Source organism: Amphiura filiformis, chromosome 16, assembly GCF_039555335.1.
Source record: "Amphiura filiformis chromosome 16, Afil_fr2py, whole genome shotgun sequence".
NCBI classification, from domain to species: Eukaryota; Metazoa; Echinodermata; class Ophiuroidea; order Amphilepidida; family Amphiuridae; genus Amphiura; species Amphiura filiformis.
In genome coordinates, this window is record NC_092643.1 from 52,643,272 (window position 1) to 52,663,917 (window position 20,646).

Sequence of the window (20,646 nt, forward strand, 5' to 3'; positions counted from 1 at the left end):
GATGAAACTGCATCACCTACACTATGGACCACAATGGCCTCATCCTAATGGCATAGTCCAATAACCTCAATTAAACACTCACAGTGCAAAATTTGACCTCAAGTTGCAGAGTACGAGTTTTTGTACCCAAATTGTCAAAGGTCATTCAATGAATGTGCAAATGTATTGGGGTTAAATAACTGTGCCCTGATAGATGGGCTTGTTGTGGATCCTAGTGCTAATGATCTTTTTCATTAGGTTTTGTTTGTAGTTTTGAATTTTACACATGACCATTGATCATCATCTGTTTGATGTGCATGGACGGATCTGTTGTCTGTCTCTCAGTGACAGTCATATTCGTCTTTCCTGTCTGTCTGCTGATACAGCTCTAATAAGACATCTTGTTTCCAAATTAACCCCAATATGGTAGGTTTAATATTACATTGGTTTTGTGTGGTAAGGTTAAAGGAACAAGCAATCAAAGTAGCATCAAATAGACTGTGTTGAAGAGTGCAGCAAGTCAGACTGGGCCTGCCTGGTGTATACCGTGGCTACCATTCATTCTCAGCATCTGGTCGGAAAACATTTCAAGAATTGTTTAAACAGTTGGGCCAATTACAGACATATATGCTTTAAATTAGGCTCTTGTTGTGGCACCTAATTGGCATGGGATGGCATTACACCGTCGCCAATCCGTGCTCCTGTCATATTTCATCTGCGTTTCAGCAGGCCAACCGCTTGCAAATGTTGCAACCTGGCTGCACCGTTAATAGGCTCTAATATGACGCTCAGCGGGCAGCCGGTCCGTGTTCTCCCATAGCGCATAATATTATAAACCCAACCAGGGTTAATACTGACGTAATAGCCGTCCATAAGTTAAAGCAATATTGTGGATTTGTCTGTCTGCATGCATGCTGTGGTACGTGAGATTGTTTTGATCCAGGCTTGATTTGGAAATGTAATGTTGAGTGAGAATTTCAGCTGTGGGTGCTATCAGGTGCAATGAGGCCTGTCTTGTGAGTGATGTTTCAGATTGGATGCTATAAAGCTCTAGGATTTGGAATTTACAAACAAGGTACACATGTTTATTCGGAATCGTTTTTGTGTATGAGCTCTACTGCATTTTGTATTAGCCCACGGTTGTGAACTATATTTGTTAGGGACTAACACAGATACATGGAAGTATTTGTGTACCTCATATTTTAGATAGCTCAGGAGGCAAACCAGGATTGGTTTGTAGGCCAAATATGGCTTGCATGGCCATGTTTTGAAAGCCTAGCTTTACACAAAAGCCAAAACCAAGATTGGTTTGTAGGCCAAATATAGTTTGCAACCATGTTTTGAAAGTCCAGCTTTTCATAAAAGCCAAACCAAGATGGGTTTGCAGGCCAAATGTGGCTTGCATCCATGTTTTGAGAGCCCAGTTATGAAATGAACATTGTTGTAGACTTTATTAGAATTTACAACCTTTTTGCTCTTGCTTGTTTGGTTGTTGTCATTAGCCTATTTATATTTAATTTGACATCATCTTTAACCATCACACGACAATGTGAAAGAAAATAGACAGCTACGGTTTATGGACAGACAGACGGATGGACAGACAAGGTTACGGAAAAGATGAGCAGACAGAAAAAATGCATTGAGAGAGAAAGAATGATATGTATTGCAATGAAAAAATGAAAGTGAAATGTAAAACTACCAAGAGAGTAGGAAACCCGCATACGTCCTGTGCTTTTAGGCGATTCCAAGGTTGACATAAAAGCTGGATAAAAACGTTGCTTTAATGTCGACAAATCTATTCATGCCTTTCAGGGTTGATGTTTCTATTCCCCAAGTCTGCATGCTATGCCTCAAATGTTACAGACAGCCACGTGACAACTCCTATTATGGATCGATCCAGAATGCGTGCATTTTAATATAACATTAAATCCATTCCAATTTGCGTTTATCGTGGATTAAGTTAAGTATCTATGATAGCAATATCCTGCCAGGGTCAGAGAAATATGTTGACTTATTAGACGTAAATTGAATTGATATTATTGTGACATTATTGCGATTTATAATGCTTCATCTTCTGTCTGGTCATGTTAACTTTACAGCTGCTTGCAAATTATTTGCTATGTATACATTTGATTAGCTGTAATAACTTAAAAAAGATTCTGATTAGGACTGACATGACAATAATGATGTTTTTCAGATTAGGGTTCAGCAGTTCAGAGCGATACGAAAGAACGAGACGGCACGACAATTTGAAGAGTAGAAAATTGAAAATAATGTGGACGAGTGAAATTGCTTAGTTATTTGATGAAGTAGAAGTACTCAATATAAACTAAATCATCGTGACAGACTTTAATGCATCTTCCATTATTTTTTGATCGGGTAAATAAAGCGAAATAAGACACAAGTCAATAGGCATAATCTTGTGTAACAGCTATGATTATTGTTGATGCGGCAGCTTGAGTTTATCTGCTATAGGAGCTACTTATTTCATATTGAAGTGATGGTGCGATGACATCGTCGGTGGTCTTGCAGGGTGGATAGGATGCGTTTAAAGAAGCCTGGAGGGAATAGGTCACCTGGGTTGTTTGGAAAAAACATACAAGGCCTGGTAGACTGATTGATATTATGCTTGTACATTGTAGTTGCATTGTGGGCTGTTCCATTGAAATTCACACTACCCCTGAGGAAGATTGTGGAAATATCCTCCACAGGGGGAGTATGAATTTCAAATGGAATTAGCACATTAACTAATTCTATTTGAAATTCAAAAGGAGCTGCCTAATGTGATAATTCCAGTTTAAACTCATGCTCCTCTGTGGAAAAATTTTTGAAAATATTGAAAAATAGTATGAATGCAATAATTTGAGGTCAAAAATTTTGAGCTGTGATTGTTTTAAAATGAGGGTCAGATGATCAGATCAGATGCCATTGGAAGTGACTGGTGAGACCATTACTCAAAAGGGGAATGTTGGAACACATGCTAAAAGTCATGCAAGTTGGGCTTGTAATGCGAAAGGGTGAATCTTGGAAACATTGTAAAAGGATAAGTCGTGAGTTGTACTTGGTAAAATTGTTAAAATTGGTCTTTGCAACTCTAAATTATGGAAATCTGCTTGAAATGTCAAAGGATGACTAGTTGAAAATTGATCTTGAAGAGCTGTTGGAAGATGAATTGTGGAAATTGAAGGAGGGAAGGATGAACTTTTTGTATACATGTGATATCAGAGAATGATGCTATATTTGCAATACCATTGGCTGTCTGCATCCTACCTGTCACCTAGAATATAATTACTTGCAGCATCACTGGTTTCATGTATTAATTTCCCACAAGATGATGGGAGAAACTGGTGAATGCAAAGTGTTGCAGAAAATATACCAAAATGTCTGCCGTTGACCTATTTAAGTAGACATGAATGAGTAAATGCTCCAGTTAATGTCCGGCTGGTTATACTTAGATTGATACCAAAAAGGCATACATGTACCTAAAATTAACATCCTCCATATGGATCAAGAATATTGCAGAGTCTGTATGTGTCTGAGCACAATGTAAAAGCAGTCTACAGGTACTGTGTGTGGTTGGCCTTTTGGGCATATTGGAACTGATCAACAGGGTTGATCACATCTTGGGTTGATGCAAGGTGATGCTGAAGTTTTCTTCATTTAATAAAAGGTTGTAGTGTGTGCATTGTAAAGACCTGAAAACGATGCACACACAAAAATAGCAGAGCAACCAAGGCACCCTGCAACTGAGGACGTCCACGGTTTGATATTCCCTGACGGCATATACATATTCATATAAGATGATATAATGTGTTTGCCAGTATTGGGTCATGTCTCAGTTGGAAAGTCAAGTGTCCACGGTTTGGATTAGCTTCTTTGAGCAAGGTCCTCAGTTAGATAGGAAAAAGTTGTAGGTCCTCTTTTGCAGGTTATTACATTATGTGTAGGTGCACATATGCAGCATGCAGGGTAGTATGCACGTGAATTGCCCCAACTATATGAGGTTGCAATGTGATAAGCCAATATACATAATACACTAAGATGGCCTAATGCAATTTTTGAAATTATGCACTGTCCTACTACAAGTACAAGACTTTGGATTGAGATGTGCACCTCCAAATACAATGTTACATTACCTGTGACTTAAAACAAGACATAGAAGGTACAAGCTTGGAGGCAGTGCACTTTGCTATAAAGCAAGCCATCGCATTAGTGTTAGGTATGATTTCCTCTTGTGTCTTACTAGCATCTAGTGATAGTACACAATACTGACATGAAGCAATTAATAGCACACTTATTGGCACATCAAAATATGGGTTGATGGGCTCTGTACTGACACCTCCAAACACATGGCTTGGCCGGCATCTGCTACCATGTATCAGCGACTGATGTAAGTTGTATAGCCAGTTCTAGATTTTTGCTTTGCAGCAATTCTGGGTTATGGATAGATAGATATGTGTCAATGTATTCAATGTCAGATCGGTGCTCGTTTTAGTAGATTGATGAATAGCGAGGCTTGTGGAAAACGGATCCCAACATCTGACTGATTGGAAATATGTTCCAATTGTAGAAGTCAATTGAGACAAGGTCTTGTTTATTGCAGGAGTAGTAGGTCTAGTCTTTGCTGAAGACTTTCCTCTACCTAATAGGTAGTCTGTGGTAAAAACATAGAGAAATTTTCACAAAGTTTAAGGCATTGATTCTGGTTGTGATGGTTCATTTCAATGAAGGTTGATAAGGATGTTCTGTCATGAAGCAGTACCATTGAATGATGCTCATTGTTTGTGTTGAAGGTCATAGTTATCAGATTTTTTTAGACCTTCAGTTTTGAAAAAATACCCACAAATATTAAATAATGCTTCTTTCATTAGGGACTGACATTTGTCAATTTTGATTACTTGACACTTGTTAGATATTAAAAACATTAATTTTTTGAACATACTGTAAAAATTGTCATTCAAAAAAATAAATGCAACCCAGGCTGATTTTTCAGAATTTAGGGGTTGTTTGCTCAGGGCAACACACCTTTATTTTTTGCCTAATACACACATAATGCATACATACATTACAACCAGAACTAGGGTAGCAATTACATAATATGACAGGTAGACATATCATCATGACATATGACTGCACCAGAATTCAAATGTAGGGCAATTGATTGCAAACCATATCAAGTCCATTCAAGTGTATTGTTATGGGCCCACTCCCAACATAAATCTAGTACTAGTCAAGCTACAGGGCAAAAAAGTTTTTGTTTGTCCTCAACAGACCAGCCCTCATTTTATTGACGGAAAGGGTTGAAATCTTCGAGCAGTTTCTTCACACTTCGAAAGCTGTTTTAAACAGTGAAGGAGTGAGTGAAATTGAGTCCAATTCACAATATTTTGGCTTTGAAAAGTTTTCTTATCGACTCTACCCCACAAAAACTGGCAGAGGACAAACAACAAATTCTTTTCTTGGCCTTATGTGAGCACAATGTATACATGTACATGCATGTATCATCAAGGGAACTTCTCTGGGCAGCAGAAATAAGTCAGATGAAACAGAGCAATTCATTGGACTCATAAAGATCTTATACACCCAATGAAGGAAGTCTTCCATAATACACATTGCTTGTGTTTGCTTGTCTTGTTGTAACTTCATCTTTGTGTGATTCATTGATACTGAATGACTATGCAAGCAGGTCAGAGAGATAATGAAGCGATAAATTGCATTATGATTGGGTTTTTTTGACTGGTTTTGATTTTTGATTTCTTTTGTTTGTTTATTTTAACAGCAACAATCTCACCAATGAATCAAGATAGGGTGGAAATACGTAGTGCATAACATTATCTTTTATTGGTTGTAATAATTTGTAAAATAATATATAATAGAATTATGATAAATAAGTAGGACAGTGCCATGTAGCTATGTTTCTGAGAATTCTTGCCAGAAAAAGAGGTGCATATAATATTGCTGGGATGAATTTGCTTAGACTCTTCCTGTAGGTTGAAAGTAGACTGTCTAGAGCTAAATTTATTAATGGAATTTTCATCTTTTTTTCTTCACCAGGGGACCCGCCTGCTCTTCCAGTTGCCAAATCGAGTGCCACACAAACTAATGGTATTCCCGTCACCGAACCACCTCCAATATTGCCTCCAAGACCGTTCAAAGAGCAACAGCCCCATCATCAGCTTCAGCAGCAGCAACAACAGCAGCTCCATAATCATCATCAACAGCAGCTCCACCACGCGAGGCAACAACACCAAGCGTCGTTGGGACCTCCTCCTCCGCCGCAGCAGCAGCAACAACAACAACAACAGCAGCTCCATCAACAACACCACCACCACCATACACAACAAGCACATCAACAACAGCATCATCAACAGCAGCATCATCAACAGCAGCATCATCAACAGCAGCAACATCATCAACAACAGCAACACCATCAACAACAGCAACATCATCAACAGCAGCAACATCACCAGCAGCATCCACATCACCAACAGCCACCACCACCACGACCGCCATCTCGACATCAACAGCAAACACAACACCACCCACCACGACCACCGTCACATCATCAACCCCATCCCCATCCCCTCCAGCCTCATATCCCTCATCCACGTGAGCCGGGGCATCCTCTACAGCTTCCAGTAACGTCGACCACAACCTCCGTTATTACCTCAGTTGGGGCCAGTAAAAATAAGGAGGATATCTTACAAAGAGAGAAAGAACGTGGTTTTACCAAAGCACAGGGCTGGTCAAGGTAGGATACAAACTGTCTTTTGAATATGATATAAATGTAGGAACTAGAGATTAAATCAAAATATGTAGGGCCTACTTCAGTGGGGATATTCAAGCTCTTGGTACAACTTTAGGATCCGGTATGCCACTCTTGTTATTGTACCCTCTGAATATTTAAAAAAATAGTGTATCACAGAAGAAAGTGCAGCTTGTGGGAGGTGTAAAACCCATTGTAAAACCTAGCCACTACTTTGGACACAAATTGGACTTGAATTATTTGTGGAAGCAAGTGTCCATCTGAAGGATAATTTTCAAACATGCTCAACTATCAGTTGACACTCAACAACTTGAGGTCAAATTTTAAGGTCAGTGTAGTTGGAACTATGCCTTTATAATTGAGATCAGTCTGGCTCATAGCGAGTTGTTGAATTCGGCAGCCTTGTCTCCTTTAAAGCAACCTATGTATATACATGTACATTGGATGGATCATCTCACATACATCCGTCAAGACACTACACTCTTAACTCTTTATAGTGAACTATATTAAAGTGCAAATGGATATGGGCTTGACCTGGGTGCCTGGTTAGAAGGTACTTCTTGATGTATGTTTAAACATAAAGAAAGTATGGTGCAAAAAGAAGTATTATATTGTATTATAGTCTGAATTTTATCGTTGTTTTTAAGTATGTGGAATTTAAGATGAAAGTGTACCACAGAGTGGACCATATTAACACCAAGATTGCATAAGACAACAAAAGTACTGTAAATTAAATAATATCAATAATCAATAATATGATTTTGTATTTTCTATTTCTTGTTCAGCAGTTCCAGTCTGATAGGAGGTAGTCCTCCACAACAACCTCCGCCCCCACCTCATATACCAACCTCAGTCCCTCCATATTCCGTACCAAGCCACCTACCACAGTATTCGCATGCACCATCACCACTTACTCCCCACCCGGCTCCCCAGCATCCGGGCCCCATGTTTTCACCCCCAACGTTACCTCCACCGCCACCGCTGACGTCCAATCCGATACAACCACCGCACACATCGCTGCCTCAGCCGACGCCCTTCGGGCCAACGCCGGCCGAGCCAGGGTTTAGCAATTATCCAAGTAAGTTGACATAATATGGTGTTCTCATCTTCTTTAAGATAGTGACATCAATGTTAAATCACTTGTTGAACATCTTTATAAGTGTTCAACATTACAGTTATTTGAGGCTAAAATGTTGCCCAGCTTGGAAATGGTAAAATCTTTTGCCATTAACACATGTGGGAACAATTCAAAAAAGGTAGATTATACATCTGTATCGTAACATAAATGACACCCACATTTGTACTGAAAACCTGTGTATTGCAATGCCTAAAAGATATTACTGTGTTGCCCTTGACTTCAAGACAACTGTTATTATTTGGGGAAAGGGGGGCTTTCAAGTTTGAAAATCATGTGAAAGGGCAAAAGTGGCAGTTCATTGATAAATTTTTGGAATGTGTTGGAGAACAAACATTTATGTTGTCTGAATCTTCCACTGGCCACTACGTACCGCAACAACAGTGTGTGCGCACAGTAGATTGGTATTTCGTGTTTGTGCATGAAAGACTCGAATGCTAGATCCAATATTAATTTGGAATACCCTTGTCTGGTTTCAAGTCGTGTGTAAATATCATTCACAAGCATTTATTTTATGTAAGATTTTGTTTTCACAAAGACCTATTCACTTCTAAATGGGTCTGTAAATTGACAGTCAACAAACAGCTTTTAATTAATTGCTTCAGAGCGCAAATTGGAAATTATACAGATTCACAATTGAGTTAAATTAGCATCCTATAGCAGTTGATAGTTAATTAGGATTATAATTATTGCTGCTTGGCTGTTGGATTAATTTAATTACGGCACATACATATACAGTTTATAGTAGCGGCAAGATGATTTGAAATTGTGGATGGATATACAAAGCAAATTAATCAGTGGGTCACTGTTAGAAGGGTCATAAGATTCAATAGATGGGGTGCATATAGTACTCATGATGTGGAACCCATACATGGGTGTATATGAAGTATCTTGCTGTGTATATGTGAAATGTAACCAATCTCACAGGTGAGTGATAAAAGAATACACATGTAGTAACTGGATATGGTACCTGTAGTTAAAGGAGTAATATATACTGTAGAATCTGACTGTGTATGAAGGTAAAAACAAATACCAAATATAACCAAATGTAACCAATCCCTTTTGATGAGCATCTCATGTGGACTGGAGCAGAGATGTAGTAGCTCAATGTGGTACCATGAAATGCAAGAAAATCTGAATTGCTGCATATGTAAACATATAGTTTAATCTGTATTAAGATAAACACAAGTACAGAATGTTAGCAATCATGTGGACTGGAGCAGGGATGATGGAGTGCACATGTAGTAGCTTAATGTGGTACCTCGTAGATAAATGAAACACCAGAAAACTTGAATCTTGCTGTGCGTGTAAAAGCAAGCACCAAACGTGACACATTGTGCCTTTTGATAGCCTGTCTAGTACACCAGTACAAGCAAATTTATATTGAATAGTTACAATTAGATAGGGACGTATGTGGAGGGAGTTTCACTATTCATGAACATCTCTCACAACTTGGCATGAGAACCCAGCACTTGTAACTCAATTGTGGTGAATCCTAATCTAATTATGAAACTGAATCCGATTAGGTCATACATATGATCAATTTTCTCAATGATTATAAACATGTGCGGCTCTCTATCTCTCTTAAGCACACTGTCATGCTTGGGACTTATCTGACTGACTGAACAAAAGTTGAAGAGTGCTGCTTAATATGGTATTCACACCCACCTCAGATTTAAGCTTTAAATTTAAAACGCAGATCCAGGTTTTACATAACATATGGTCGGCAGGAAACGGATTTGGGAAAAAAAGTATCCTTCACAATTTTGTCGCGGCTTGATCGGCCATTACTGAGTACACCAGCATGAGTAATTCTCACAAATTAGCATGAAAATCACTAATATTGAAACAGGCAGCTGTTATGAATTGCATGGTATTAACAGCAACATATACCCCCGCCAGGGTACGTGTCACAAATCATATTAGTGTTTCAGGGATGAGATTTTACCAGCCTTACGTTTTAAGATATCCGGCTGGGCAGCGGCAGGTTTCTACGCTGGTGTTTTTTATTCTTACTCAATCCGATGAATTTGCCAATTTATTTCCTGCAAATTGGATGGTTATTTATTAACAATTGGATTGGATGGTTATATAGCGAGTGGGATTTGTAATATGGTGTAAATTGTGTGTAGGTGAAGGATGGATCAGGCTGTTCCATCTGAAATCCATACACCCCTTATGGAAGACATGACCTTAATCTACCACACAGATGTAGATTTCGAATGGAGTCATCCATCCAGATATCTCCATATAAAATTCACACTCCCTTTGTGGAAGGTTACGGACATGTCTTCCATAGGGGGTGTATGGATTTCAAGTGGAATAGCCAATTTATTTATTTATTAGCTGATAAGTTAGTCATGCTAAGATAGGCATACAGGTTAATGGTATCAAAGCAAAATGATATAGCAGTGCCCAGAATTGGAACTATAAACCATGGAAACTGTAAAATATTTTGTGTGGTGTTGAATGATTCGCCATGAAGATAAGGATCATATTCTTTCTTTGCATTATTGAGAGGAATGGTAGTAGAATCTTGGTTCTGAAGGTACTGTTGTGGATCAAGATCTTGAGACAATTTCTGTGAGTTGTGCTCAATATTCATTAAGAGCAAGTTTTATTTTTTTCCTTATTTTGAAATATTCAAGGGTTGTATCTGATTTCTGTTTGACTTCAAGCAAACTTGGGGATACCAAATGTTATGTTTTCCATTATAATCCTTAGCAATGCAAAGTGAAACAGTGGACCTAATATATCGGGGGCATATTGTCGCTACCTTAGTTCCTAGTAATACCATTAGTGCATCCACGTTAGGTCCGCCTAACTAGATTTGCCTGCTAGCCAAATTGAATAATGGACAATTTGGCATCAGCCATGCTGTGAGCCAACTGGATTTCTCTCTAAAACGAACTGGGTCAATTTTTTCTATTCTATTCTATTCTTTCTTTCTTTCCTTCCGTCTCTTCACCATGTTGAATTCATAAGTGGCATTGTCAGAAGTAATCAAAATTGACAAAATTTGATCATGGTAAATTGGGATAAATTTGATAAGTATTTATGATGGTTTTGCAGTTGCAGTTCAAGGTTATGATTATGATGATCAGATGTTGTTGCGTACTTTAGATTTATATAACATTTGCACATTAAATGCGTAGGTTTTCATTTTTTCTTCAGCTGATGCAATATAGCAGGGGTGTGATTCGTCAGGATTTTACCTGATTTCAGGATTTTTTTGTGGCCAGAATAATGTTTTGGGGGTATTTTAGCCCAATTTTATGCTGTTTTTCAGGATTTTCTACTACTTTCAGGATATGTCACAAGCTTTGAATCACACCCCTGAATATAGAAAGGAATTGTGACAGAATTTTGGACTTTATTTTAAATTGAAGACAAAACAGAAGTGGGACGAAGAGCCCAACCAACTCATCAAATCAATAGTTAACACAGGATACAAGCTGTATTGATGATTTATATTGGAATAAGTTAGGCTATTTTCCTTTTTGCTGTTATAAAATGATGTGAGTACTCGAAGTTCATGTTAAGGTAGTGTTGGCTGAATTCAGTCTAGAGGTCATTTGATCGTACTTTAAAATAAACGAGCGTACTCATAATTGACCATGATTTCCTCTAGAAATGGGGTTGTAGTCATCACAGTAATAGCCGCTTTATTTAGGACACGGGTAATAAATAACATAACATTGGCAGGAGTCACTGGAGTGGGGGGAATGTACATAGCATATCACAGGTTTTTAAGTGCCTATTTCCTTCCATAATTGACTTTGATATTGATCATAATCAATACCGATTGAAGCGCCATAATCTAATTAGAATTATTTTGATTTGCTTAAGCCTGTTGATTATGTTCGTTATGAGGGAACATTGTAGAGGGATTATTATGTTAGGGTGAGTAATCGAATAAGTCAGGTAGGTGTGCCCACATCTTTCTATACGAACCATTCAGTATCACACCGCGTGAGTCAGATTATCACACTTGCCCGGCTCTCTCGCACCCTCTCTGGAATTTCTCGGAGGAAGCGGAGAGAATTAGCAGGAAGGATTAACAAATCAACCTGAAATAGTCCACCGATTGTTGTTAAGTGCAGTGGCTGTACAGCGTTGTGTCATAGCATCATTACGTCGTAACTTTCAAAACTTCACAGTAGTTGCCGCTGTTTATAGACGAACACTTGAACAGGTGGGATCTTGCTTGCGGTTTTGCAGATGATTCTCAACGAGCGATTTGCAGCGACAGAGTTGTGTGCAGGGTCATTCAGACCTTTGTTAAAAGTGGCTTGTGTTGGATATAGCTTATCTAAGCCTGAGATTACTCGATGATCAGACTTAGCAATTGCCGAATAAGGAGTATAATCCAAGCCGCTGTGTGAATTGAGCATGGAGAACATGTGTTTGCGACTTGTGTCATGATACTGACTTATATGCTCAGAGGATTTATCCAGAACTTAAGGGAAAGGCATCCACTAGCAAGTGTGCTGTTTATACTACAAAGTGCAGACTTTTCAAATTGCCTCTGTGGACTGTGATAATGATTGCAACTGAAATACTTACAAAAGATATTTGTTATTGATTTGGTGGAACCTCCATCCTACAATCTTGACTGCAGACTTGTGAGGATTTATCGAGAACTTACATGAAGACGCTAACAAGTGCTATTGATATTCAAAGTGAAGACTTTTCAAATTGCTTATATGGAATATAATAATGGTTGCAACTGAAATACTGAAAGGTATTTGTTACTAGTATTTGGTGGAACAATCTATTGTGCCTTCAGGATCATGTGTTTACCGTTGGAATCGGCTATTAATAGTCGTTGTAGTGAACATATTTTTTTAAACCAAGCATGTGTTTGAACTGCCTTGACCAAGAGTCTATTTACAACCATGAGACAAATACGGGGAAGCACTTGGACCTTATTAGTTTCCTGTTATGGACATAACAGGTTGTTCTAAACGTGTTAATGGCTACATAGTCAACATGGTTTACTGCATTTAGAATGAACTGTAAGGGTTGTAATGCTTGAATAACTAAGACGCATTTTAATATAAATTTGAAGTGGACAAAATAATTTGCAAACAATTTATACCATACTATATCGATGACAGTTGTTGACCATGATACAGGATTTGAACTGAGGACATCTGTCACAATTCTCAGGCAATTTAAATTGGCCTAATAGCCAGGTTACAATTTTAAGAGTGGTTTTTAGTCTGTTGATCGTCCAGACTTGATCCTGATATCTCATCCAGAAAGCTTAAATTTTGTAGAAATCACTTTAAGAAGTTGGGAGGGGAAACGTTGCTGTAAGTGTGAATAATTGTACTATATATTAGAAATTAAAACTTTTTTTTTCTTATTATTTTTCTAGACCGACCTACTCCCAATGCCAACCGAGAGCAGGAGATACTTCGCCAGGAGCTGAACAACCGTTTCCTCTCCTCGCATGACCAAAGAATGAACGTGGGTCCTTCGCCTTATTTACGACAAGAGACGCATATGCACCAACATCAACACATGCATCAACACCAGCATACCCACTCGCATTCCCTTCTGCCGCCGCCCATCGGCAGCGCGTTGGTTCCATCCCCAGCCCCTCATATGGTAAGTTGAATGTGTCGTGTGCATGGGTTGGTAGGTAATGCATGCAACATACTTTGATAAGCTTTACACTTTTCTGAAAAGAACTCAAGTGCTGTAAAAAGCTCTTCTGAAGCTTGTAAAGGAGAGCTTCAGGGGAGCTTTTTGGCCTGCCTTTGTAAAAGCATGATTAAGTGAAGTGAGATTCTATATCATTTTGAAAAAAGCACTGATGCAGTTAAAAACTCTCCCTGGCTACATGTCAGCAGTGGGAATGATAATTTAACAGTGTCATGGGCATGGAGGTAGGTATTACCTGTAAAAAATCTTAAAAAGCGAACACTCTTTTGAAAAGAGTTGTGGTACAATGAATATCTCTCCCAAAGCTGACATGAGGAGCTTTTTGGCATGATACAGGGAGATTGGGGTATTCCAGTTGAAGACATGGCCTTAATCTAGGGTGTAGAATTCAAGTGGAGTTACCCAGGGGGTGTATGGATTTCAACTGGAATAGCCCATTCTATATCAACAAAGAGTGATAACTTGCTTTATTCAGAAGAGACTTATGATAAGTTGTTGAAAGTTCTTACACATTTGTTCCTCTGCTCTTCTTAAAGAGATTGAGCTTTGTGATACAAAATTTTTGGATCCGAACGGTTCTGATTTTTTTCTCTCCTTTATTATAGTGCCAGGTTGCCTGAGCTTCACTTCTTAAATTTATTATGTATTTTTCTCAGGCATGTATCCTCTCTCGCATTTAATATTTAATGTCTCATATTGACTGATGTCCTGCTAGGACACAGCAGATAGACCACCCCTTTCTTTATAACAAAATTATTGGTGTTAGTAAATACGGTTCTTCTGCCAAAAACAACAACAATAACAACAAAACAGGGACCAAAGAACAAACTTACAAGTATTCTTTTTAAATTTCCAACTGAAGGATTAGGATTGAGTAATGATATTTCTTAAAAATATTTTGTGCTTATTTTTCGGAGGATTATATTCTGAATTGGTTGTAAAAGATAAAACCAAGAACCTCTGCTTTATTTCACACCCACACCTCACTTTAAATTGTGCTTTAAGTGGCGACAATTTGAGCGGTATACCTTTGCTATTGTCCATCTGTGGAACACGATATCATGGTCATTACACACCGTATCTATTATGTATACTGTTTGTGCTTAAGTAAAGTCTCTGATTTCACCAAAGGCGTCGTCTTGGGACTCGTCAAAGTTCACTGCATCCCCTGACAATGTTATTCTAGTTTTTCTCAAGGTGTCTGCCTTAGTAGCGGTGATTGATCTAAAATGTTACATGGGATGTTACCGAAAAAGGGATGAAGTTGGTTGTAGGTGAAGCTTTATTTTTGAAATGTCATCGGAATTAGTGTTTAAATTGTTTATTTGGTTCGTCTTACTCACAATAGGCTTTGTGAAAAAACCTGGCTCACTCAACCTAATTCACAAGTGGAACTGTACCTTATGAAGAAGAAAATGGCACAGTGTTGAAATTTGTTGTAGTTTTGTTATAAATCGATTCCATATCAACCTGAATATCATTCTCCAAAGACACAATCTCACTTTGCATTATCAATTGAAGTAATCAAATTATTTATAGAACGAAAATGCTAGAAATAGCGCAAGCTAGACATGACAGTAGTATTACAAATGTTGATTTGATGAGTGTGTGGGTATCTTATCTAGGGAAGCATATCAGCAGTTGTGAATTGTTAAAAAACCACCTTGTATGCATGGGAAATGTAAGAGAAGAAGTACCAGTGTACTTTACAGCAAGATACATGTTAATATTAATGGCTACATCCCGAGTTGCTACTCCAAGGATATATGTTTGAATAATTTAATGTTGTGTTCATTGGAGAGGTAATTTGATGCAGGCGCGAGGCATCGAACACCACCGCGGCTGTTTTGGCACACAGTATAACATGTCAAGTTTTAATCCTGCGATTAGGGAGATTTGCTGAATATTTGTGCCAAGTCATATGGGTCTTAATTTGCTCCAGGAGGGACTGGAGTGTGCTGGATAAAGAAATGATGACAGTGTTAATGCAGTGCTATGTGTAGTCCTATGTCAGGAATTTTGTGACACATTTCAACTTTTGTGATAACTTGTTAAGATAAAACTTTCATTTAGGTCTAAATCAGAAGAAGAAATAAAGATTGAGCCTTATTTTCTGTAAATATCATATTTTGCAGACAGATAAATGTTCTTTGCAATCCGTAATCATTTTTTTGTGTTTCACTAATGCGCTGGTAATGTGGAAACATTCTCAAATTATATGCAAGGCTTACAGTTTCAGCCAGATAACATTTTGATTTGATCACAGTTGTTCATAAGTATAAGGCTTACTTCAGGAAAAGCTTAGAGGAATTTTGTTTCTTTTTATCACTGAACAATGTTTCTGATGATGAATTCCAATATGTATAAGAGATCTTAATGTACACAGTATGTTAACTTTTTTTTTAGAAACTGGCATATGGATATAGAGCTGAACATTGATGAAAGTATAAATGCAGCTTTGTACACATGTCTACAATGCCCTCAAAAAACTTGTAGACAGATTGCAAGAGTTAAATGTCATGTCATTATCAGCTAATTGTCAAGATCAGGGCTTAACGACTTCAAGATGGCACGAAACGATTGTCACTCACTCCATAAGTATTCCCGGGTTTGTAACTTGAAATGTGAGGTATAGGTGACTGCAAGCAATCACTGTGGGACTATTATTAACTGATTAGCAAGAGTTCTCACCTGGGTTTGATTACGGCTATTATCATGTCATCAACACGTCATTTGATTAGCATCAATTAGCCGCTAATAGACGTGCCAACTCTCTCACAACGATGACAGTGATCTTGCCTGGTGTTGGTTTTATAGCGAGCGGCCTGGGAATTGTGCCCACTGACACCTCATCGTCCGCGTGGAAATGGCAATTATTCTCATTACTTGGTTTGGTGAATGGTGTTCGTTGTATTAAAATGAATGAGGAGTCTGTACGATTCAATTATAGTTATCAATCAAGAGATATGACAAATAAGTTGTCTAATGTGTGCGTTGACTCCTGGAGGGTAATGCGACTTTGTTTTTCTAAACGAGATATGACAGAAGTTGATTCTGTTTTTACATTACGATGACAAGCGTACTAATCAGGTTGACTTTATTTCATGCCACTCTGGCCGACATCTTCGTAATCACGTAATGAAGAAAACGCAACAGGGTTTTTAAATCCGCTTTCAGTAATGCTTAGGGGACAGTTCGCACGATCCTCTGCAAAGTCGTAATCTGTCCAATAAATCACAGAAATGGAATAAAAGACGCTATTCACGTTTGCGGCGATTAAAATCCGATACAAACAACATGGATTGTTAATTGAATCCTGGTAATGCCGGCATGACAAGCAGCTTAGTTTACACATCTGCTAACAATCAGTGAATTGGTGGATTTCCGCTCGAAACAGTTAAGTCATACACACGCAGTCCCATCCTGAAAATAGCCCCTTGCTATGTTATTAAAAAGATGTGTCAGTTTTGCATGATCTTTAATGATTTTTCTTGAAAAATGAAAAGACGGTGAAACAGACACCTCACCTAATGGTACCATCATGTTTCACCATTACCCGCTATCACTGCGATACGTCAGACTCGTTTTGCCTTGTCAAAGTTCAGAGCAGGAGATTTAGAATAATTTGGATTACAGAAAATTTTCAAAAGATCTTTTAGAAGCACTAAAAGGAAAATAAAATCAATCATCAAAGATGTTGTCATTTAAAAATGGAAAGAAGAAATTTGACAACTGTCACTTGCTTCCTGTCAACAATTCTGTCCAAAATTGATATTTTATCTATTTCATGCTTCAATTCTGGTACTTTCAAATTCTTAAACTTGCAAAGTTTATGTGAAGCTAAATATGAAATACTTTTTACTAGCAGTATTAAAGCTTACACTAAATAACCAAACTTGACTTAAATATATATGATGAACTTAAAAGGACTATTATATGATATTTGTATATCAAGTAGGATGGCACTGACTTAAACATTAAGCAAATCTTGACACTATTGCTGATGTGTAATCATGGGTAAACTCAAATGTTTTTAAAGACATTACAGAATTTCATTTCTAGAGTATAGCTGCAAATTTGTTTAATATAGCTTTTCAGTATCGATTTGTCTAGTCTGTTTTTGTCTCAATTCACTGCATCAACTATCTGCTTCATATAATTGTGTAACTGAGAAAGTACGTCAATGTTTACGTAGATGAAAAAGAGTTTGTTCCCAGATGAATATACATTAATAGGTTTTAGTTTAAAATATAGAACACATTCATCAGAGACAACTTCATTTTTGTTTTATTTTTAAAGCGTACAAGAGGTGTGTTCTGATACTTTTACAAAGATTATTTTACCAAACAAGATACTGTGACAATGAAAAAATATATAAAAAAGTATGCGCTAGGAGCCGCTGAGAAACTCGCAGGGAGCTTTGAATAAATAAATAGGTAAACAGATGTAGGATTTCAAAACATCAGATGGAAAAGATTTTGTTCTGTAAATCCGGTGAAAATTGTACTTGCTCCCGAGATTCACACACCTACATTGGTGCGTAGTAGTGTTGATAACAACGAGCTCTATTTCCTTTGGTTTCCCACAGCACCACCCCTCAGTGGCTGAGGAATCAACTGTGACATGAACTTTTGCCCTACAATTTGTATGTGATAGGGAGGTTTAAGTGTTGAACTTTGTTACCAAGAGATGATGTTGATAGAAACAGTTGTGATCAAGACACCATGGGGTGTCAAAAAGTGTTTATCGCTCATTCTACAAAATCCGGTGCCAATAGCCTTTTTTCCATTCTTTGGTCCACAAAAAACTTTGTCGAGCATTTAGGGCATCAAATATGTTGTTTTTCTGGTAGAACTCAACGAGATCTACACGGACATATATAGTTTTCCATACTTTAAATGCTTTCTTCAGCCTGATTAACCCTTGCAAAGGCTCAAAAATCGCTAAAAATGCGTTTCCACAGCTCAAGTGTCACATCTAACCCTGAATATTTTCTTTGAATAAATGCGATTTCTTTACATATTTGTTGTTTTTAATTAGATAACGCACCATCATATTGTTTATCAACATTATTTTTAGTGATTAAAATGTCTTTGTGTAATTCTAAAATAAATTGCACTTTCCACCAAAACGCTGTGAGCTACGATACTCCTTTTTAACACACGTTATTGGAAAGAAGTAAAACAGAGGTATCAATGTAATTTGCGGTTTTTGAAAGGAAACACTTATAGGTTTTTAAAAATCACAGTAAAAATCATAATGCTGTAGCATTTTTGGCATAGAAATGTTGTAAACATTGAAATTTCTACCGACCATGTTAAGATTGGTGAGCTACGTTACCAGAATTCTATAGTATGCACTTGTATTACATGTACTTCCTAATAATATGTGAAAGCTACCAGTGGTCGAACCCCATTTATATTAGAATTAACCGACATAATGTTCTAACGTTCGCAAATCACATTAAAAACATTAAAACCCAGTGAACTACGTTACTGTGAGCTACGTTACACACTCATTTACGCATCTTCAAAACTTATATGAAATGGTGAAATCTGTTTTACATTTCACTCAAGTGATCTTTAATTTGCTTTTTATGACCTTGGATTGAGTAAAACCAGCCCATTTTATAGTCGGTAACGTAGCTCACATTACATTGAGTTTTAGTGTTAAAAACATCATGACTTCCTGAAAGAAAAATATGCAAGTGGTGTTGGCAATTTTTACATCTGAAAGTAGTGATACATTTACTTTAAAAAACACAAAAAGCAGGTCTTTTTGAACAACTTTTATTTTTTCAATTTTTTTAGTGGATTGGCACCGGATTTTGTAGAATGAGCGTTATTAAGTAATTGTATTATTGAATTAACCAAAGGAGTCCACATTAAAATAAATTTGGATAAATTGATGTAGTTTGATGAATGCGAACACATCGGCATCTTGTTTTTCAAAACTTTCCGAATCCTAGGCAGTGATGCCACTTGATGCCTGTTGATTCTTTCAAGATTTATAATGAAATTGATCAGCGGATAATGATGTGTAATCGGATAAGGAAGACTAATTTGTTAGTGGAAATTAGTCGACTCAATTCGGTTTGGTTAGCCAAGCCCTTTCTCATAAAAGACAAGTTAACAGAGTCCTTATTAGCCTGTCAGTGGGCTATTTGGTCCTAGGAAATGACCGGCTAAGTCATTGAGCGTGTCGAGTTACAGTGCCGGTCAGTTTGAATTAAGATCAATGTCACCGTCATGCAGCATTGCTTGTGTGTGTAAACCATGACCATCCATGCCTGTCAGTGAAGTCACTGTGACTTCGTGTAAGAGCCCATCTTTAGGGTGTGGTATGTAGGTTTATGTCCTTTAAGATTTTAAGAAGTCTGAGCTATATTTATCCATAAAAGGGATATTAGAAGAGACAACAAGTTATACAAAGTCAGAAAATAAACTACATGGAATTTGGGTTACTAGGTTTTGTAGATCGCCCACCAAAAGCTACAGTTTGGCAACATGATGGCCGGCGTCAGGTTCACAGCAACAACGGCGTCAATAAGTTGCGAGCAAATTGCATACACCAGTGGAGTGGAAGAGTGAAGGGAAGTGTGAAAAATCTCGCGACGACGCTCAAGTTTTTTATGCGTTGCTGATGTGGGAAAAGGTGTTTTGATTTGGTTGACACCATTTTGGCATAGTGCTGCATCACGCTGACCTTGAGGCGGTCTGAGTGGTGCAGTTCAGGAAACGGATATTAAGGAGGAAATTCTACTAACAAGCTCTTATTAGCCAACTATGTTAGTCAGGGGATGGCTGCGCTAGTAATAACACATAAGAGAGCCAGGGATAGATACATCGGCGGGCAAGACTGATCAGACAGTGAGGCAATGCTGCCAGATATGGGTTCCCATGGTGATGAAAATGTGGAAAATCAAATATATATGGGGCAGGTAGTTTTATATAATATAGTCTGTTGGGCTGTGGGTTGTTGTGTTTTTGGTTTGAATGGAGAATGTTTTTACTTTGAAAAGTTGTAAAACAGACTATATATCAATTCCGTTGTCCATTACATCAGAAGATATGCTGTATCCTTTTACTACATG

The 20,646-nt window shown here is 37.8% G+C and overlaps 1 protein-coding gene across 1 annotated transcript in view; it reads left to right on the forward strand.

Moving 5' to 3' along the window:
* The window catches only part of LOC140136185 (autism susceptibility gene 2 protein homolog), a 294,982-nt gene that overhangs the window by 245,723 nt on the left and 28,613 nt on the right, over positions 1-20,646 (forward strand). Inside the window, 3 exon segments of the mRNA XM_072157894.1 lie at positions 6,034-6,730; positions 7,531-7,823; positions 13,264-13,496. Coding sequence (XP_072013995.1) covers positions 6,034-6,730; positions 7,531-7,823; positions 13,264-13,496 — 1,223 coding nt within the window.